Raw genomic sequence first — 22,213 nt, 5'->3', positions numbered from 1 at the left:
CCCTCTCTTCCCTGCATCAGTTAATATCTCAGTTGAGTTTTGTTTGCTAAATTTGTTGCCCAGTCACTTGGAATTAGGGATACATTAGTAGTGCTTCATAATCAGCCCATCATCCTTGCTGTCCTAAATAACCTAATATTAAGGAGCTTATTCAAGAGCACCTTGCTGTTTCTTTTCCACATTGCTTATGAAAATACGAAATGGCACAGCTCTTGGTATGGCTTAGTGCAGAACTGCCTTGGTGACGCTCCTCTTATGTGAGAAGTGACCTATATCGAGTTCCTATTTCTGTAAAGAGATGAAGAATTTAAGAAAAGGAAAATTTAAATACCTGGCATCTGCTTGATGTCTTGTTAAACTTTGAAGATTGATACCTTCTAGTTTTATAAACTAAATATGACATAGAATGTTTATGGCCTCAAATGCCTTATCTACATTTATGTTTAGGCTTAACAGTGTGTACATTTCTGAGTAGAATATACTAATTTCTGGAAAATAAAGGAAAATGAGTGAACAAAATAAAGCTGCTTTGGAGTCTGTAAATATTGACTCCTGCTCTGAATAGCCATTTAGCTACAAACATATGTACATCCACCTCCCCTTTACAGAAAAAGAGCCAAAGATGACCAAGCTGAAGTTAGGTCAGGATGAAAACAATGCTTTCCTCTAATAATAGATTTTATCCAAGGGGAAAAGAGCACATACTTTTACAGAGCAAGGAAAGTACAGAGCAAGCAAAAATGTAATGCCAAAAATACTTTTAATGTATCCTTTGGAGCTTAAATTTCTGTGGCTTATACTGTATTGTCTTGATACTCATAGCAATCTGCTACTGGTTCCAAATTTGTGTCAGTCAGTTACCAGACTTCTTAGTGGACTTCTGAGGCTAAAAACCAAGAATTTAACAAGCTGAATGTCAAGCCAAATTTCTTAGTGACTGATGTTACAGCTTTGTTATATGGGAGAGCAGGAGCTGAGGGAAGAAGTGATACTAAAGCAGAGCTATTTTGCTGCTTCTCAAGATGCTGGGTAACAAGTTCAGTAAGGAAAAGTACTTCTGCTGTATATAACTGGAACTTAATTTCTTATAGTGATTTTGAAATTCCACCGTTGTTTATGAAGGGAAGACATTGGGCTGAAAGAGGATGGACTTCAGTTTTTAGCAGTGCATGGGATGGAGTTTCCGGTTCTGACAGTATTTTCTGGGCATGAATAAGAGTGAAATAGCTGCAGTCCCCTTCATTTTTAGACTTCGGTTTTAAATGGCTCTAAGCATATAGTATAGAATTACCGATGACCTTTCCAAATCAGATTGCCCAGTGGCAGTCTATACAAAACACATACCTGGTAGTTCATGGTGTTAGAATTTAGGTCACCTTTTTGCTTTATACTTAAAAGCTGGCTGTACTTTGTATTTGTTGAGAAGCTATCTTCAGTTTTCATCTCAAAGCTTGCAGCCATTTTTTTCCTGCCATGCTTAATATACAAGCTTTTGGTTTTAAGCTTATTGGGGTTTTTTTGAAAAGAGCAACTCAGAGGATAAAAACTAACAACATTTTCAGTGATATGTACTGACAGGAACATACTGGCCACAGCTTTGAGGAGGATGTGCCTAATTCTTGTTTCGGTAGTAAGCTCTCCCAAGAGATGAAAAAGCTTTGGAAATAAAAAAGCTGTTGTTTTAGCTTACTAGATACATGTATCTCTTTTAAACTTAATTTACACCCGCCAAACAACCTGAACAAAACATAAAACAAGTGAGGAAAAGACGCAAGAGGGTTGTTTACAGCTTTTCCCACTGTGTTTTCGTAGAATCGTGGTTTGGGTTGGAAGTGACCTTAAAGCTTACCCAGTTCCAGCCCCCTGCCATGGGCAGGGACACCTTCCACTAGAGCAGGTTGCTCCAAGCCCCGTCCAACCTGGCCTTGAACACTGCCAGGGATGGGGCAGCCACAGCTTCTCTGGGCAACCTGTTCCAAAGGGAAGTTTTTGCAGGAAAGTCCTTTCTTTCAGCCAAACTAGTGGCTTTGGCAGCAAATTTTGCACTATTTCTTCTTACATATAGGAAGTTCTTTGTTTCCTCTGCCTTGCTTTTACTTGTTTTCCTCTTCTCCACATCTTCCCACTATCTGCTTTCCTTTGCAAAGACTCCCATGAGCTGGAAACCCTGCCAGCTCCCTGCAGGGTTTCCTTGGCTGCTGCACCCAGGATCTTTTTCTGACCGTGTCCAGTTTTCCCCTGCCTTCAGGGTATTCTTTCCTTGATGCTGATTAAGTTGTATGTGCGTGCAATATTATGCAAGTGGAGACAGTGTGCATTTTGATGCTTCTGTAAAATTTGGATAAATACTAGCTTGCTATCTTTATTTGTTTGGGGCTGTTTTTGTCTAAGAAGTATTTGTATTACTGCTGTTTCACTGTACTTTTATTCACTGCTTCACAGTATAAAATACTGTGCAAAGAACAAATATAACTCCGCATCCCGAAGTGGGAAGATTGTATCAGTTAGTAAATTAGCAACAGCAGCTTTCTAGTCTTATCTCTTGAAAGCTGTCTCTCAATGTTAAATTAGTTAAGAGGAAATTGGATATATGATTCTTGTTACTGTAGACATAATAAAGCTATTATCTAGCTCAGAAAAATGACATGTGGAATTAAGAGTTTTATGTAAGTACAAATGCTGTGCGTGTGTTCTTGCTGGTGCAAAGACTGTTGATTAGTTTATCTCTTGTCCTCTAACAGTTGCTTGATACTGATTTTCGCTTTGCAGCTTAGTCTTTTTCCCTTTTTTCCACGATTGTAGACAGTTGCAAGAGCAACAGAGGCAGAAGGAGCTGGAACGGGAGAGGCTGGATCGTGAACGAATGGAACGGGAGAGGCTGGAGAGAGAGAGGCTAGAAAGGGAAAGACTTGAAAGAGAGCGCCTAGAACAGGAGCAACTGGAGAGAGAACGGCAAGAAAGGGAACGGCAAGAGCGCCTAGAAAGGGAGAGACAAGAGAAGGAGAGGCAGGATCGAGAGAGACTTGAACGACTTGAACGGGAAAGGCAAGAAAGAGAACGGCAAGAACAGTTGGAAAGGGAACAGTTGGAATGGGAAAGAGAGAGAAGAATTTCAAATGCTGGTAAGACTTCCAAAACCAAGTGTATCTGAGTACCAGACTACTCCTTATGTGTTTGGGTGATGGAGTTGGGAGAGAAGCAACAAAGGGCAGTGAGTACAGCTGTGTACCAGCAGTCAGTATTTCAGGCTTCTGCTTGCTGAAATTGCTTCCTTTTTCTATGGCAAGAAGTCCAAGAGCTTTGGCTTTCCTGTCATAATTTTCCATTAACTCTGAAATAAAATTATTTGCGCTACTTGCTCCCTCCATTGCCATAGTCTGATCGCTTGAAGTGCTTGAATCACATTGGGTGCCTCCAACATAGGTTAAAATATGATGAGTTGCTAAGTACCATGTCATTGTTTGCTCTATTCAACAAGATGTATTCTCATTACATAATCTGGGGGGAGAGGGGGGAAACCCTCCTTAAACATATCAGGTTGAGTGTATTAATGTAGAAGGTATGTAACTATATAAGGCGAAATAATAGTGCAAGAAATGCATTTCAGTATGAAGTCTTGTTTAATTCAGCGTTGTAGTAACACTTCAGTGAAGTGTATTGTATGTGTTTGTAGATAAGATAATGCGCTGCCTGTGGAAATGTATCAAGTGATAGCTGAAAGCTTCTCATTTTGGTAATATAATGGAACATTAGTCAAGCATTAGGTTGTTCTTTAGTAACAAACTCAATTCACATAAGTCAGCTCATAGTAGGAATCAAGGAACACTCTTAAGAGCTGTCACTTTAAAGCAGAGGATTTTATTGGTATTTTTATTCCCAGTACTTTCAAGTTTGCGATGGAGCTTTTTCTGGGGAAGAGAAAGATGATACTTGCTGCCTATGGGATGAGTTTTGTTAGTGGAGTTTAACAGATGTTAAGATCACTACACTTGCTTGCAGTTTGCAACCAAACAAGAAGATAAAAGCTGATAGAAGACTCATTAATCAACCCTATGCCTAATCCCTCTCACAGATGGGATTTGAGAAATCTTATTCTAGAACATACTTGTAAATTCAAATGTTGGCACAAAAATAGTCGGTAACAAGCAGCTGTTGATAATATGTGAAACTTTCCTAACAGTATTTTCACTTGTGCCTAATCCTCTGGTACTAACTGTAGTCTACATTTATACATTTTGTTTGAATGCTGGTTTTGTTGCTTCATTAGCTCCCTTTTTCTCTTTCTCCTTTTTTTATCCTGCCTTTGCTGCTGCTTTCCATCTTCTGTCCAGCTCCATCTTTCGACAACTCCCCGTATAGCACTCCACTTCCTGAATACTCCAGTTGCCAGCCTCCTTCAGCACCTCCTCCATCATATGCAAAAGCAGTCTCAGCACCAATGTCAGAGGCCACACCGGAGTACGCTGTAGTGACTTCTGCACCACCGACTTCCACTCCCCCTACACCGCCTCTAAGGCACTCTGCATCACGTTTTGCTACATCTTTAGGCTCAGCTTTCCACCCTGTTCTCCCCCATTATGCTACGGTTCCTCGTCCACTGAACAAAAGTTCTCGGCCCCCTTCACCTGTCAATGCCGTGGCGACTTTGCCTCCAAATACAAAGCCTGTTGCCTGGTCCGCACCCAGTTTTGCCCCACTTCCCCCATCTCCTCCAGTAATGATAAGCAGTCCACCAGGCAAAGCTACTGGTCCGAGACCCGTCCTCCCAGTGTCGGCTTCTAATCCAGTGACCCAAATGTCCACGTCTCCCACGGCTCCTAACGGGCTTCCTGAAAACCTGGCTTATCCGGTTCCTTCACCTTCTACCTCAGGTCCAACGCCGCCTCCGCCGCCTCCTCCCCCCCCACTGCCTTCCTTTCCGCCTCTGTCACTCTCTGGACCTCAAGCTTCTCCTTCTCCCAACTCCCCGAATGCCTCGACTCCCTCATCCAAGCCTAGTGTTCTCCCTTCTCCCTCTGCAGCTACCCCTGCCTCTGTTGAGAACTCTCTAAACTCTGTGCTGGGAGACTCCTCTGCTTCTGAGCCAGTCTTGCAGGCAGCCTCTCAGCCGATTGAACCTACGACCCAGCAGGGTAAGGCTTTCTGTTATTGCTACTAATGCACTAATCAGGAATGCAGTCGAAACCAGTTGGTATCAAAGCCTGTAACTGCCCCGAAGAATTAATACGATGGCTCCAAAGTTGCAGTGATCTTAATACCACAGTGAAATACCATTTGGAAGATGGGGTAAGGGACACTTTAAAGCTCTGGGGAAAAGAGCCAGCATTTTGTGGCCTGTCATGAGTAAAATTCTGGTTTCTTGAGCACTCCACAGAACAGAGCTTGTCAAATACTTGCTTGGTAAATCTTGCACTATTGGTTTATTTGGAACATGGTGTTAACAGGCTAATAATAATCATCACTCATTTCCTGATGGCAGCCAGCATGGAAAAGCGTATGTGCAGCTTTGGAGACGTGAATGGCCTTAAGTGAGGAGTAATCTAAATCACTTTGGTACTCCAGATACTTTCAAATTTAGGAAGCAGTATGTGACACTGACAGAATTTCTTTCTGGATAGTGGTCATATTTTGATACATGGCTTTATGTATGCATATATATATATATATGAAAACAGGTCTCCTGTAGTATTCTGCCAGCATAGCTGAAGGTGACAGTCCTAATGGACACTCTACCAATATGATAGAAATGTGTTTTACATGAATGTAAATGTCTTTGTTAACCTGAACACTGCTTTTATATTAATAGATTTAGGTCTCTGCAGTAGCTCAGCTAAAGGTGTGGGCAGAGAAGCTCCTGGGAGGTGAACAGACAATGGCTTCATCACACATGAGCCATGCAGAGTAGATCATGTTTATACCCTCTTGTCTTAAATGAAGGTGTGAGCTGCTCTGAGATGGAGTAGAAATAGGGTGAATAGCCTCACATGTAGTATGGAATAAAAGAGTCACTCAGCACCTGGATGCTGAGTGACACCAAGAGAGTGTAAAGGGCTTTTAAATTTACACAGGGATCAGCAGGGTAGGAAACCAGGAAGACGTGTGTGAAATGTCTGCCTGCAGACATGGCTTAAGGTAGTTGCTCAGCATTTTCAGTAGCTTATGGGAGTGCGGGCGAGGCAGGGGAAGGATGTGTGGGGCTGTTTTCTTAGTCACAATTTCTTGAACTGTTCCTGTAATAATAACACAGGGATCATCAGAGTGGTGTTTCTTCAAAACACATTTTTGTATTGCATATCAATGTGAATTTAAAGTATCAAAGGAATCAGAGATAAATAATAGAAGAGCTTGTTCCCATCAGCTTAAAACATGTCAGTCTTCTAACTCACTAATTAGCATTTCTATTAAATTATTAAACTTGATTCCTGGAATGTTCTTTATAGGAAAGGTTTTTTATATAGCTTAGAACATGTTGGAACTCAAACTGTTCCAGGGTTCAGATGTTTGGGTGGAGTGTTAAATGCCTGTTAGTAGAATCAGAAGTCACTCTGTGTTAGCACCATTTGAACACACAGATTGTTCCTACGCAGTACGATGCTCGTGCCTTACTTGACTCTTTATAAAAAGCTTTGCCTGTTTCCCAGCATAGGATTCTTCTTGGTTGCAGCACAGAACCTGACTGGAGGGGTTTTGTATGCAAATGTCTCTGAAGCTGTCTGTTCTCTTGTAGCATACTCTGTCATATTTTCAGTGCGTTTAATAAGAATACTTCTCTCCTGCTGAAACTTGCAGTGTTTCCTTGCCTATAAAAAGGACCCCTACCAGTATACGTACAGTCTCATACACTGAGCAAAAGAACCAATATTTCAGTGGAAATAAGACCTTTCTTTTCTAAATCCTTAATACAGTCTACATGTTTTCTCTTTGATACTAGGTGTTGTCCAAGGACCACCTGCACCACCTCCCCCACCACCCCTGCCCCCTGGCCCAGCTCAGTCTTCAGTAGCAGCCCCACCTCCTCCTGGCCCACCACCACCACCTCCACTTCCACCTTCGGGGCCTCCACCACCGCCGCCACCACCTCCTCCACTTCCTAGCCAAGCTCCTTCTGTTCCCCTTCCACCTCCTGCTCCCCCTCTTCCTGCCTCTGGATTTTCAGTGGGATTCGTGTCCGAAGAAAATCGCCCTTTAACTGGACTAGCAGCTGCACTCGCTGGAGCCAAACTTAGGAAAGTCTCACGGGTAAATACAACTCTTGTTTCTGTCTCCAATTCTTGCCTCTAAGTCCTGTCTTCCTGAGCTGTTTGTGATTTTTGTTCAAGATGAATGATAGTATTAACACTTTTGGGGTAGGCTTGCTTCATTATTAAAAAAGTATTACAGGATGTACTACCAGCCCATCACATTCTTTATACAGTTGTTTCTTTCTTGTATGTGAACTTTGCTTCTTTCATTAAGTCAGCTATCCTTTTATTTGCACATCTGCTGTTATTTTGTGTATTACGAAGGGTGAAGACTCCTCCAGTTCAAGTGGAGGAGGAGGAGGCTCTGCTTCATCTAAAACAGATAGTGGCCGTGGAAATGGACCACTTCCTTTGGGAGGCAGTGGGTTGATGGAAGAAATGAGTGCCCTGCTGGCCAGGAGGTAAGGAGCTGTTTCTGCTGTGCTCCAGCTGCTTAGTCATTGTAAGAGGTAGGATTTTGGGTGCCTCTTTGCAGCTGGCTAAAGATCAAACAAACGGCTTGCTCATGTGGTTGCTTTGTGAAGTTGATAATGTTTTATGAATAGCCATTTTTACTTGAGTGTAATCGAATACTTTTCTTCTGTGTAAGTCTTTGTTTAGCAGATGGGGAGGGAATACAGACTTGCACAGTCACTTTGGCAGGAGCACTTTGCCTTTGAAAGTATTTTGAAAGCACTTTTTCTAAACACTGATTTTCAGTTATCCTAGCTATCGAGCTGTATATGTCTTTAATTACACTGTGTCTTTAATTACACTGTGTCTTTAATTACACTAAACAACATTCTTCCATCTTAAAGCCAAGATGATCTAGGTAACTTTTTGTCTCTGCTTATAGGAGAAGAATTGCTGAAAAGGGATCAACAGAGCCAGAGCAGAAAGAAGATAAAACTGTGAGTTGAGAAATTCTACCTACTTCAAATTATTCAGTGCTAGATTATGAGAGAGGTTCTGGTGGTGTGCATGAGTTTATTTACCATACATCTTTTTACATAAGCACTATTTTGTGAAGTGCCTAGTGCTTGCACATTTTCTACATAAAACTGAGCAGAACCATTTAAATCTGAAAAGTTTAATATTGAAACAGTTGAGATTAATCTGTTTAGTCAAAAGTGTTTGGTTTTTTTCTCTCTTTCTCCCCTCTCCTTTCTCCTTGCTTTTAATCAGGAAGAATCAGAGTCTTCAACTTCTAAGGTTTCTTCAACAAGCACACCTGGTAAGTACCACAGGTTTGTCAACTGTGTGATTCTATAATGTTAAAACTTAATGATGAATCTCAGTCAGCCCTGCTGAATTTTTGACCTGCTTCCTCTCCTATGATTACAGCCTGGTATTTTGCTGTAGAACAGGTCCTGGTTCAGAAGTATTTCATAAGATGACAGATAAAAAGAACATCCACTGGAACACTGCACTTGGTCTAGGGTCCTCCTGTGCTGAAACTATGGGTCTGATGCACAGAAAGCAGTTGGTAGTGAATGTGAAAGCAAGTTGTTTCAGTCATTGTAGGACACAAGTTGGGACAGTAGCTTGTTTTCTTCAAGGCAGACGCACAAGACTATCGGAGTCAGACAGAAATAGTTGTCTCTTCAGCTACTTAAATAAAGGTACCCTCACATGCAGGTGCCCTTTATAAATGAATGTAAGTGCATGGAATAGAAATTCTTTAATCATGATTCCTGTGCTGAGGTATGCCAGTGGCAGAGTTTGGAAGTGTGTATCCAACACTTCTGCTGCAGTCACTAGGGAAAGCTTGTATATCTCTCCAATTCTATAGCTGGCCAGGCCGTGTTGTCAGCATGCATATGTGTTCATACTGTAAACACTTGTGTTACAAGGACTCAGGTGACGCTCAAGGCTTTCTTTTTCTGTACTTTAATAGTACCATCCCCCAGTATTTGAAGTTGACTATTTGCTTATAGTTTCAGAATTCCATGTTTCATGACTGAAGCAGTCGGATGTATAAGGCACAGGCAGACATGCTCCCAGTTGGATTAAGAATCAAATGGCATTTATGATGCCTAGAACAAAAGCAAGAGTTCAAGATGCCATCACAACATGAATGGTAGTATGACTAAAAATAAGATAAATACAACAGGTGGTAGCTTAATATGAAAGAACTAATGCAATGTAGTAAGTAACAAAACCCCAAACCAAAACAAAACCCCACAAAGTCTGACTTAAGATGCCAGGTACTTGAGGTTTCCTCACATAAGTTGCACAACAAATAGAAAAGAACCATTTTTAATCTTGTCACTGTGTTTTCCAGAACTAACAAGAAAGCCTTGGGAAAGGACAAATACAGTGAATGGAAGCAAGTCGCCTGTTATCTCCAGGTACTCCCTTTTGTGCCAGCTATCTTCTCCTTACGCTTGTTGTTGTTGCACATGCTGCTAAAGCTGCTTGACTAAAATAGTAAAAATTGACTTAATGGTATGAAAAGCAAAATGTATGGGGTTAAAATTTCTGCTGTGAAACTGCATTTGTCAGTGTTAATTAGGAATGAAGAGTTGCTTTTGGAGAATGCTAGTAAGCAAAACATTTGACAGTCAAGTCCAAAGTAAAACCCAGAAAGACTTCCTAACAATTGCTGGTGTATATCTTCAATTAAGGTGTATGTTTGCCTACAGCAATGTTTAATTTTTTCTATTTCTTTAATTTTTAAAGTCTGTAATTCACCAAAAGTCACCAAATTTAGTGCTGTGATTTGTATGTTCAGTAGTCTATCTCCTTTTTATTTCTGTGCTAGTCATACAATGGTTATCTAGATATTTAAGCCATCTTAGTAAGAGTTGATCCTGCGGCAGTTTTCAGTAGCTGTCTCATACCAATCCAGAGGAGTCAATCCTAAAGAAAGGTGGAAATATTATAGATCCCTCAGTGCATTAACCAGTCTTTGGTAATTTGTCAGCTGGAACTTTGGTAGGCACTGGGTGTTTTGGTAGGCATTTCAAGTAGTGCAAGAGCGAAATGGCTGCCTTAGCTTTTTCTGAATTGTTTTTTGAGGTGTATTTAATTGCCATTTACATTAAGAAGGTTTGCGGTCCATTTTAGAGTTCATATACATTCTGTGTACAGAGGTTAAAGAATTCTGACTTCTGATAACCTGACAAAGTTACCCGAAGTTCCTGAGAAATCAGGAAAACACATTAAAATTGAGAATGCTGTGTTTGAAGTTGCTTGAATTCTCCCTAAAATTCAGGCCTGTTGGAAACAGATACGCAAGATTTGGTGACTACAGAAGAAAAATTTATTGTTCTCTAAGTGGCATTACTTGTGATTGAAGTTACCATCGAGGTCTTCAGTTCTGTAACACACTAAACACTCTCAGCCTATACCAGTATCCGTGTCTGTCTTTCAGATTAAATCAAGCAGCTTAAAATGTCTCCAGCCTTGATTCTGGTTGCTTGCTTTGCAGGTGACATTGGTAGTGATGTACGCCCTGCTATACTGTCAGTGTAACAAAATACTGCTTTACTTTTAGGCCTGACTTCCCCCTATATTCTTCCCCACACCCCCACTAGATCTAACTCCTTTAACCAAGGTCTCTTTTTCTCAAGGAGATCAAGGTCTTGATACATGGCATTGAGGGGGTACAGAAATAATTTGTGTAAGGAATTCTAAAGAGCATTTTAGATTTCACAGTGTTTAAGACAGTTGCTGACCTGGCCCTTTGGCTATAGATACCCTATGGATAAACAAGTGAAGTAAGGAAAGTGTGTGAAGGGATTCATAAGTAGGGCAGCTCTCCATAGCAGACTCCTTTGGGGAGTTTTGGGTGCCCTTAAGTCTTTACTCTACCTGTCCCTACAGCTGGAGCCTTCTTACAACTCTTTTATGCATCCCATTTCATTGATCTTGTTTCAGCTGGTGAAAATAGCAGAGGTTACTGTGGTCTGTTTAAACATGTTTTCTGACCTAGAAGAGAACAGGAGTACAGAGGAGTTTTGAGACTTCTCTTGATGTATTGAGACGATCTCTCCATTAAACTTTTGTCTTCAGTCATCCAATGGAAGATATTGATAGGATTCAGCTTGATGAGAGCCTCACTGGGTGTATACTCTAGAAGTACATCCAAAATAAGAATTCCATATCAGTATTTTTTTCCAGTGCCATCATAACACACAGGAAGGTGCCATAGCATGTATTCTGCGACTGCTGGTACAGTTTCTAGTTAGTGTGGACAGTTTGCTCTGCCAGGATGAGGAATGCTTCGTAGACCGAGGAAGAAAATGTATTAGTGCAAGTTTCTCTTGAATATCCTTGCATTTTAGTTAATTTTCCACAGTTACCAAGTTTATCTCGGCAAGCAGCTTGTTTAAGTGGCTTTGTTTCAGTGAGTTAATCAAAGGGTGCAGCTGTTTGAAACACTTAATACCTTCTTCCCCAAAAGGGGATATCTTTCGCCTGGTAAGGCTCGAGAACCTGCTTCTGACCTCTACAGAGTATGTGAGTCATTTACAGGGATTAAACAAAGCATACCTCAGAAACTGGTGAATAAGCAAAATTTTCTCTTCAGAGCTTCCAAACAGGCACACAATGAAGGAGTTGTTATTCAAAATGAATGTTCTGAGTATTTTAAGTTAGTGTCATGCTTAAAATCAGGCCCTTTTCTTGTAGCAGACTTTGAAAAGACTTAAGCAACATGCTTTTGGTATTTCCTGAAATATTCTTGGAACACAACTGGTGAAACTCCATGGCATTTAAGGTGCTAGAACTGAACAAAATTAAGACCTATTATAGCTTGTTAAGGTAGTGTTTCTCCCCTTCGTAGACGGGAATCTCCGTGGAAAAATCTGCTTGCTTCTGAAAACAGGTTCTATGATTCATTAAACAGGTATCATCCTGTTGGGATTTGGGACTTTGTAATAACCATTTTGACCAGTTCAGGGTTGGACTTTTTCTACATGGATTGGTAATCACCACATGCACCACCAGGTTCCTCATCACATTTTGTTTGTCCAGTTGAGCCTATTTTTGGACTGGTTAAAAGCAGATGATGTCAAAGGCACATTGAGATGGATTAGGAACTAGCTATGAATTTGTAGTAGCTACTGGTTTTCTGGCAGTTGCCACCTGCAAAAATGCATATTCCTGTTGGATATGCTAGCATTCAGTGAACTATTCACAGGAATAGCAAATATATTTCCAGGTGGGTTTTCACATCTGCTTTTCACAAATTAAGTAAAGATAAACATGGGAAAGGAAAACCAAAATACTTGAAAAGGGAAATCAATGTTTCTGCTGGGAATATATCCACAAGTTAGAATTAACATTGTGTGTATTTTAAGCTGCAGATCTCTGTTTCACTGTCTGTAGTGGCAGTCTTAAAATCCGTCAGGTTTTTTAAGAGCTTTCCACAGGTAAATGTTTTGGAGCCCCTCGGAATTACTGAGTCAAATTCCAGCTTTGTTTTCCATGAAGGCACTCATTGTGGTGACTACTTAATCTTTTGTATGAAAAGTTCCCCTTTAGCTACTTATCTTGGGTGGTGTATTCTGCATGTTGGCATGAATAAGAATCTTATCTTGCATGCTTGATATAAGGTGTTTTCTGAACTGTGGAGGTTGCCTTACTGTCCTGTTAGGCAATGCTATGAAAAACCACACGGGAGAGCTCTTTAGCCATCTTAGCATCAAATGGTTGGGGTGTTTTACTCACTAAATTTCAGTAGTTAATGTTTTCCATAACGGCAACTGCATTCACCATTGATCTTTCTGCTGAGCAAATTGAAGAAGGAAAAACAGGATAATTCTTGCAGGATGACAGCTACATTTGCCTGAGATTAGAAATGATCTAGTTTACAAATGATGGTCTCTCACATTTGAATGAAGAATGTCTTGCATTTTGGAAAGCAAAAATGGAATGCATTCTTAAGACTGAGTCATAGAGTTTATGAAGAGACTTTCCAGTTGAGATTTTTAACAGGTAGCAGGAATATACAATGTATGACTGGTAGAGCTGGCTTTTTATTCTAAAGACGTGAAGCAAAAGAAACATTTCAGGTGTTTTTTAAGCACTCTGTCTGTGGAGACCTTTTCTTTAAAGTCATCTCATTAAAATATTAAAGTCATAAGTAATTTTATTAAAATATTCAAGTATATTCTTGTTTGGGTTCTTCCATTAAGACAGGTAGCAGGTGCCTGGTTTCAGTTGCCAGGGGTTGCATTTGGGAGTTCACTGATTCTTTTTTTGGTCATGTTGGGTAAATGCTGTAATATCATCATGTATGGGAACGAAGCGATAGTCAATGGAAATGATCAGAAACTATATATGGAGAATTGGAAGACCTCATGCTGTTCTGCTTGGAGTCAGTGTTCAGTTTTGAGGGGTAAACTGCAAGTAACACTTTTAATATCAGACACATGATGAAGCAGCAATTGCCAAAGATCTCATCTTGAGGAATGTTTTTGAGCAAGGAATTCTTTCATAAAGAACTAAGCTCTGATGATATCTAAAGAGTTTTGTAAATGATCCTAAACTGTGGTTTGTCTTCATAGCATTAGCACACACTGTAGAATTTCTGGTGGTTGTGAGGTGAATTCTATTTTCTGATTTCTCCCACTATCCAAGCTACTGAACCTTTCACTTTCTGTCTTCCTCAGTAGATCATGTATTTCACTTTGGTGTGTTTCAAGCAATAATAATGTTAGTGATTTCCCTCTTGGAGCTTACATCTAAACAGTTGTAGCAATTGAGTATTTTGATCCCAAGTGAAGAACCAAGCTGGTAGAACAACACAGGATGTTCCTGCACCTCTCTGCTTTGATGCAAAGTCCAGCAGCAAAGGGATAGTTAATACAATCCCTTTTGCTGACTCTTTTGTGTGGTTAACTACAGTTTTTTCCTAAGCGGGTGCCACTAGGCTTGACATAACTGACTCAAGAGCACAGAAATAATCGTGAAGCATTAAAAAGATCGTCGAGAGGTTTCTACCACCTACACTGGAGTTACTGCCTTTTGAAAAGATGAATGGGCTCAGGTGTACCAATTTCAAATGTCCTGTCACCAGGATTACTTGGTAGCTATGAAGGTTTTAATGAATCTTTTGAATGTGGCAGGCTGTTCAGTGACACAGGCATATGTTGTTATAGGTTAGGGGGAGGCAAAATAGGCAACCCTTGTGTCCCATGTTGTTTCTTAGCATTTCTCAGACTGGGAACCTATAAGATGTAAAAGTATCTGATGGAAAGCACAAATGTGAGAAGGTTCTTTAGTAGCAAAATGACATTTTGGTGTGGATGCCCTTTTCTGTTGGGAGTTGCATTTGGAGTCCTAAAAGTCATCCAGACAGTCCAGTATAAGGCTCATTTACCTGGTACTGAACAAAGTGTAATAGGACAATTTCTTCATAGATGTACTGCTGTATTGTAAGAGAAGATGCATGAAAGCTGAAAGTAGTGATTTTGTAAAAACAAGCCTCCATATATATATAGGCTCACTATTCTCTTTTTCTGAGAACACAGTTTTTCTTTGTTAGCTAAACTAAAATACATAAATGGAAATATTAAAGCAGTGGCTATACTGCTTGTGTCCCTCACACACCCTGCTTTATTCTGAAAGAAGTTCATTTCATACTGTATATTTGAGCGAAGATAAAGCACAGAACTGTGCTTTTCCTGCTGGTTTGTCTTTTTTTGTTCCTGGCCACCTTCCATTGTAATAAATAAAGTTATACTTTCAGGTAACAAATCCAGAAAATACACTGCTTAATGAATTCCTCCTATGTAAGAATTTTGAAGTGAGACACTGAGTTTTGGCCAGGCTTTTTTGTTCAGTGATGTCACATACAAGGACAAGAAAACAGGACCTAGTTTAGCCTACTAATACGTTTCCCTTCCTTAACATTATCATAGTGTGATAATTCTAAACACTGGGGAAACCTCCTGGCGTGAGCAGTCAGCAGTTTTTATCAGCAGCTTCTTTTTGATTTAACATTTTACAGGACAGTGGAGAGAGAATGTTAACCAAGATGTAAAAAGCAATTAAGAACAGCAGAGCATTCTTCCCTTTGTCCCACTCCATCCATCCATCCATCCATCCATCCATCCATCCATCCATCCATCCATCCATCCATCCACCCACCCCTGCTTTGGAGAACCATTTCTACTGTTAGCATCTAGGTTCTGTCTCTGCCAATAGCTGTAGGTATGCAAGGCCCTGTGGAAGTGTAGTAAGTACATGAGTCTGAGTTACGCCATGTAGAAACAGAGGGCATCAGAAAAGAAAAGTGAGAAGGTAGGAAACCTGCTTCTGGAATGTGTGTTAAAAATACAGATTGATCTTGCTAAGCTCATTTTTTGATGTCTTAAGAGAGTTTTATGTAAGCAAACATTGAATGTGACATAGTCCAAAACACTACAACTTCTGAAGCATTATCTTACAAATCAAGCTTGCTGTTACAGTATTTGCTTTCAATAGCTTTAGAAAGTAATTGATGGAATAGTTTAGGTTGGAAGAGAGTTAGATAAGGTTGCTCAGCCCTGTTCTGTCAAACATTGAAAATCTGCCAGGATGATTCCACAGTATTCATACAGTTCCAGCATCAACATGTAGTCATTAGTGGGAGTGTTCCTTTGAGAAGGCCTCTTTTGAAACGAGGAAGCAGCTGAAAAGGGAGAAGGGAAAGTATTTGACATTTGAAGGCATTCAGCTTTTCATGCCCGTTATGAAAAAATCAGAAACCACTGTCAGTGAAATCTGTCTGCCACTTGAAAAGTTCTTGTTTTGAACTAATAACTCTTACGGTATTAGTTCCAGTGTGTGGAAAGTATTCTTGGTTGTTGCTTTCTATTCTGTGTGGTATTTTGGGTCTGCTTGATTTTCCCACCCTCCCACTCCCAACATTATTTTTTTATTCTGATTCTCTACTATGGTTTTGGTGAACACAAGTTTGATGAGGAAGTCCTATGTATCCTGTAATAAAGACTGACAAATAATTCAAGGATGTGTTTTGTACTGCAGACCAAAATCTACACCAGCGGGGCAACCCAGTGCCAATGGAGTACAGACAGAAGGTCTAGATTATGACAGATTGAAGCAGGTATGTATATAATGTTTTGAATAGAAAACTTGGGTATAAGAACTTGTAGCTGTCTAATACCACTTTTTAACTGTTTTGCTAACTAGTTCCAGACTTAAATAATGATTTAGTAATTATTAGTCTACTATTATTTGTCCCCAGGCATGTTTCAGTATCGCTGTAACTGTAGGATGGTGGCTTACACAGCCCCATCACTTTCTCACAGATGCTGATTCCTGCTTTTGCAATATCACACACAAGTGTGGTGATATTATGCTCTTGATACTATAGCTAGAACTGGGAAACTGGTTTGCCTGGAAATCTTTCCTTATCCTCTCTCTGCCCAAACAAACAAGGAAACCAACAAACAACAAGCCCTCAGGAGCAGTTCTAGCTTTTATTTTACAGGGCTGTGGCAAGTATTATTTTTCCTACTTTTATTTAGCACTTACGTTAGTGCAAAGTCTAACCTCAGTATGTCCCTTCTTCTCTCATAAATTGTAGAGGAATCAATTTATAGGACTTCTCCAGAAAGTTTTTTCTTCACTGTACCAGCAGTGAGAGTGTTTTAGGGATGCTTTACGCTTTGGGGATTAACTTGGAAGCTAAAGGGTGGGTTATGCATTTCAGAAGGATTAAAGGATGGAAGAATTTCAGATTGCTCTCTGCTGAAAATGACAGGTGGCAAGACTGGGCTGTTTGTGTTGAAAAACTGATCTATTTATGTTCTGACACCACAGGACATTTTAGATGAAATGAGGAAGGAGTTAACGAAATTAAAGGAAGAACTTATTGATGGTAGGTATCCATCCGTTTGCTGCTGCTGCTGCTGCTCAGTCTTAGAGCAATTAACTACAGGTATACAACAAGTGTAATGTGTGCCTAGCCTGACAATAATGTATTGGTAAAAGTAGCTCTGTGCTTACTCTGGTGGCATACTTTAATTTGTGCCAGCCCAGTTCCGACTGACTTTGTTTCCATGTTTTCTCTCCTGCATGTTGTGTCTGAATAGAACATTGACACCAGTTTCATTTAAAAGCAGTTGGAGGGATGCTATATTTGAGTGATTTGCAGTTATCTTTAGTATCATGTGGTGGTAGGTGGATTAGTCTTAAATAAACCAGAACTGCCAAGGTGCATATTTCAAAACTGGTGATACTTAGACTAGGTTTGTGCTTCCAGCTTTCAGTTTTCTTTGGTCTGTAACGTAAGAGTCAAAGAAAAGAATTCTCACTATTTTCATTTTTAGTTTAACAGAACCTATTTTCCTAAGTAGTCCTCTGTAGTTGAGGGATATCATTGAGAAAGTATAACCTTAGAAGATCCACCAGTGAAGAAGGAAATAAAACTCTGTGTGTGACTTACTGCCTTGGTGAGCATTTTATGTAAAAGTATGGAAGAGAAAAAGGGACAGTAAACTGATACCACTGGTGGTAAAATACCAAATGTCTGAAGCCACATGAAACTATCTTACATATAGGTTATTCACATTATAAGACTTGGAGATGGGTGAGCTTTCTTTAAGAGGTCAGTTGCGTATCCTGGCTTTCTGCTTTAACTTTGAATATTTGATGTGTTAACTTCTGTCTTTGTCTCTCTTTAGCTATCAGGCAGGAACTCAGCAAGTCGAATACTGCATAGAAAGACTAGTACTAAGCCGATGTGACTCTTTAACTTGGTATAAAACTGACTACGTTTTGTGAGCTGTTAGAAGAAAACGGAGCCAGACAGACACTTGGAAGGAGGGAGAAAACAACCTATTCTGAAAGCTTCAGACACATCACTTGGGTGATACGCTATTCCCCTCCTAGTTTGCAGCTTTTTTCTGACCTTTACAGCAGGGTGGAAAAGACTCTTAACGTTACTGTAATGATTATGCAGAAATTCCTACACCTATCAGACAAGATCACAGTGCTTTGAAGTCTACTCATGTCAAGATAAAATTGCACATGTTTCAGAATTTGTTGTTAAAAAAAACAGGGAAAAGCGTGGGAAGGCTTTTCAGAGAGGTTTTCTTTGTTAATGAAGGAGTTAGCAAGTTATACTGTTGTACTTCAAATGTATCTCAGGTTTGTCTTCCTATCATATCTGATACTTCCATGCATAATTTACAAGATCAGATGTGTAGAAGTTCAGTTCACGAAACGTGGAACAATTAGAAACGCGTGCTTTTAAAGGGCAATATTTGTAAGTGAATGACCTAGACAGTGATGACATATCAAGATTTGGGAATTTTATGGTAGGAAGCCTCTCTAGTTAGCCTTCATGCAATTTTATAGGAAAATGAAAAACAGCAAATACAGTCCAGAGTTTAAAGATGTAGATGCCTTCCTACATTGTTACGATGCTTTACCAAATCTAAGACTTCGACATAATGCGAATCAGCAGTCAAATGTAAATCATTAGTATGTTGTAGATTTACGGTAGATTTTGGGGCTTTTTTTAGATTTATGCATGTGGACATTTTTGTAATGTAACACAACACAGCCAGCTTTTTAATTAAAAGAAAAATTGCATGTCACAGAGTAGCCTTTTCATTTGTAAGGCTTAATTTATGCCCAGAAAGATGTGGGATGAGGGAGGGGGAAGGTGACACATTTTTATTACTTTCTACACTTTTTCTTCATCTTACATGCATGTGTAATAATGAGGGAAAACACTACTTTTATCAGTAACCATGTTAATGGAACCAGGTACTTAATCCTTTTGTATCTTTTTCAGTTTTCTATTTGAAATTCAGTAAGACTTCCATAATGGTTCTTAAACTCCCATGTGAACCGAACTCATTTCTCGGTGAGAGAACAAATGTGTAAGCATCTGACTTTACTGAGGATGCCCCTGTGTAAGTGCGTTGTCCTTTACCTTTTTACCATGACCCTCTGCTTCACTCTTTTCTGAGAATCCTTGTTGGTTGTTTAATGAAACAGGGCAGCAGTTAGTTACCTTAGAACAACAGAGCATCAGGTCACAGCAAATGTCCCCTTCTCATTTATCTGCCACCCTCCTTCCAAAAAGATCAAAACCGACAAAAGACCTCACAGCTCCACACAACCCAGCCTCTGAAACAAAGAGCAACTGTATGCCATTGGTTTCAGTCAGCAATTTGAGAATCATTGTTAGGGGAGATGATACTTTCCTGTTTCCCAGGGTTTTCAGACTTTATGCTTGTAAACTTTATTTTTTTGAATTTCTTTAATGTGGTACAATTCAGTGGAATAGAAATTCCATGAATTGGATCTATAGTGCTTCAGACAAAGAACATGGATCAGAATCTTCCCTTTTTCCTTTGCACTGTCAGTTTTTCTGAGCCGTAACAGTGCCATGTTTGCTTTGGGGTCTGTGCTGGTCCAAAAGAGAAGTTTATTTACAACTTCTGGAGATTAATGTTTCAGCTTAAAAGTTATATGCAGCTCCATTCGTAAGACAAATGCTTTCAGTGACATACTGTCTTAAGTGCTGAACACCAAGGCAAAACAGCACTTACAGTTTTGGAAAGGCTTCGATGAGAAATTTTTCTCCAATTCAAACATTTCCTGTTTCTGAAGGTTCAAATTCTAAGAGAAGACTACAGTGGAAATAGACAAAAACATTTTTCTGCATGCATTTATTGAAGGCATTAGAAACCAACTCTGTAGTAAGCTTGTCAAGTGCTGTTTTTCTCAAAACAAGAGGAGGCATTTTCATCTTTGTTGATGTAAGTTTTTGTTTTACGCGGACTTTTTGCGCATTGAGGACGTTTACCATTGTCAGAAATCATGTTTGATTTGTTTCTAGGAGAGTTCAGGAGTAGCATAGTGGAATAGTGTGAATGGGTATAAAGTGGTCCAAAACTAAAGGCTGAACTACTAGATTGTGCAAGGAACTGGCTTATGCACTAAACGTTTTGTGCCTTGGTCTACAATTAACATGATTTCTGTTTAAAAGAAAAAGGAACAGATATTGTCTTTTGTGCTGCTTCTACATACACACTTTCTGTAATCCCAAACCACCGAATTGGTTCTTTCCAGGAAATTGGATTGAATTAAAGATTACTGTAGACATTTCCTGTCCTCCTGACAGTTGCACCATTTCCAGAGATTTCAGTATTGAAAATGAACCGCAGAAGCTGGGGTTATTTTGCTTACTGCTGAGTTCTTTAAAAACCATATTGTGGTGGTTCTGTGCTTTTGTACACTGGATGTCTTAAGCTGAGGGCAGTTTAAGGGATCCTTTCTAATGCCAGGAAGGCATTGCTTTCCTCAACACTGTGATCTGACCTGTGATAAACCTGCACTATAGACAAGTGGCTACCAAGTCAACTGCAAACCAACTGAATGTAAATCTTAGTGCTGGTGCTGAAATCTCTTCCGATACTCATAATGATTTCCAGTTCATTGTTTTCGAAAGTTAACGAGCACCAAGTGTCAATCAGAGACTGAAGATGATCACTAATGAATGTTGACTTTTCATACATTTAGGTTTACCTTCTTTTTAGTTTCTCAGTTCATTCTCTGCTATTTTTATCATATTGTGTCATTTTAAATTTCTTACATGCTAACGTTTTGTTTGAGCGAATGAAATAAAATTGCAATATATACACGTTGCCACCATTTATTTCTGGAGCTCTGTAGAAGACTCTCTGAGGTTTACTGCTTGAATTCCTGAAATCTTTGCTGAATCTTCTGATGCAAAAACAGAAAGGAGGAGTGAGATCAAGGAGTAAGGAACGATCGCAGTCAGTAAAGTGAAGACTTACCTTACAAAGGATGTCCTTGCAGGGACTGTGTAACATTCATGAATGCTAACTGCTATACACACATTAAAATCCATTTTAAACGTATGACGTGATTTACATTCTCACACCATATACATTTTGGTCTCTGTCCGCAGAGAACTTGGGAGGGAGGGAGAGGGAAAGACTGGGGAGAAAAACAGTTGCAGTTAATCCAACTTTTGCTGCTTTTATGTTCATGACATTTTCAGTACTGGTAATAAAGAAAAACTACCATGAAAGATTAATATAGCTCTCTGTACACTGAGGACTTGCTTAATTTGTGTTACAGCAGAATATTGAGAGTACCTGACTTAGCATCCTGAAAGCTGCACTTCCCTGCTGTATCAGTGACAAGAGATGCATCGGCTTTTTAAAGTGGAGTATTACAAAAGTAGGACCATGATCTGCACTTGAGCAAACTGGTGATTATCAGGACTTTACATGAGGCTCAGTTCCAGTGCCAAGTATTACTTGCCAGCGTGTCTTTTACAACTAATCATACAAAGCTTGCAAAATCAAGAGATTATTCCCTCTGTTTTCTGTAGGTGAACAAGATTGGGCTAATGAGGAGCAAGGAGGAAGTTTCCCAAACTGGCTTTTTACCTGAGACTAATAGTTTTTGAGGGATTAAATTCTGGCTGTGTAGGCTGTCACTGGGGGGTGTTGATAGCAGGTGAAAAGGGAAGGAGTTGGTGGTTTCATTGGAACTAGTGCCAGTGCAAAGTACTTGAAGAACGGGCTAAAGTTCACTGAAGTCAGTTGTCTTGGGGGGAATCATTTAGGGGTATGAAAGCACTGATGATTATTTAATGTTCAGTTACATGCTGTCTAGGAAAGTCTTAATGGAGAGAGAAGTATTAACTGTCAGAATACATAAATACATGTATTTTGACATACGTAATTTATGTAAAGTTACTTGAAAGAAGTATCTTTAAGTCAGCCCATATGAAGGTCTGACAGGTGTTAAATGCATATTTAATTCCTTGGAGGTGGTCAACTAAAACTGTTGAAATTGATACATCAGGAAATATATTCATGTTGATTTAGTTTTATATTCTTAAAACAAATGTGAAATAGAATTTAGCATAATTGTCCAAGGTATGGAAGGTGTAGTTCTGCATGTTGGGAAAGCTCAGCAAAACCTTAAAGTCACAGCACCAGTGTCTGCATGTTGCCTAGTAATCGGCAGCTCTGTTCTTCATG

At 39.7% G+C, this 22,213-nt stretch overlaps 1 protein-coding gene across 8 annotated transcripts in view; it reads left to right on the top strand.

The window, feature by feature from the left end:
- Nucleotides 1-20,835, top strand: part of ENAH (ENAH actin regulator) — a 94,839-nt gene extending 74,004 nt beyond the window's left edge. For 3 of the 8 annotated variants that reach the window (XM_057398824.1, XM_057398825.1, XM_057398828.1), the window contains 11 exons: nucleotides 2,803-3,122; nucleotides 4,332-5,132; nucleotides 6,932-7,239; nucleotides 7,506-7,642; nucleotides 8,077-8,131; nucleotides 8,406-8,454; nucleotides 9,505-9,571; nucleotides 12,010-12,072; nucleotides 16,200-16,278; nucleotides 16,998-17,055; nucleotides 17,861-20,835. In XM_057398824.1, coding sequence (XP_057254807.1) covers nucleotides 2,803-3,122; nucleotides 4,332-5,132; nucleotides 6,932-7,239; nucleotides 7,506-7,642; nucleotides 8,077-8,131; nucleotides 8,406-8,454; nucleotides 9,505-9,571; nucleotides 12,010-12,072; nucleotides 16,200-16,278; nucleotides 16,998-17,055; nucleotides 17,861-17,898 — 1,975 coding nt within the window. In that variant the 3' untranslated portion in view covers nucleotides 17,899-20,835. The remainder of the gene's footprint in view (nucleotides 1-2,802; nucleotides 3,123-4,331; nucleotides 5,133-6,931; nucleotides 7,240-7,505; nucleotides 7,643-8,076; nucleotides 8,132-8,405; nucleotides 8,455-9,504; nucleotides 9,572-12,009; nucleotides 12,073-16,199; nucleotides 16,279-16,997; nucleotides 17,056-17,860) is intronic. The other 5 variants (XM_057398829.1, XM_057398826.1, XM_057398831.1 and 2 more) reach the window with 5 other exon arrangements.
- Nucleotides 20,836-22,213: the final 1,378 nt, after the last annotated feature.

This window comes from Pezoporus wallicus, unplaced genomic scaffold (genome assembly GCF_028554395.1).
Source record: "Pezoporus wallicus isolate ANWC-B61680 ecotype Strahan unplaced genomic scaffold, APGP_CSIRO_Pwel_v1 contig_5231, whole genome shotgun sequence".
In the NCBI taxonomy this organism is placed as follows: Eukaryota; Metazoa; Chordata; class Aves; order Psittaciformes; family Psittacidae; genus Pezoporus; species Pezoporus wallicus.
The sequence above is the reverse complement of the archived record's forward strand: the minus strand, read 5'-3'. Positions and strand labels throughout refer to the sequence as shown.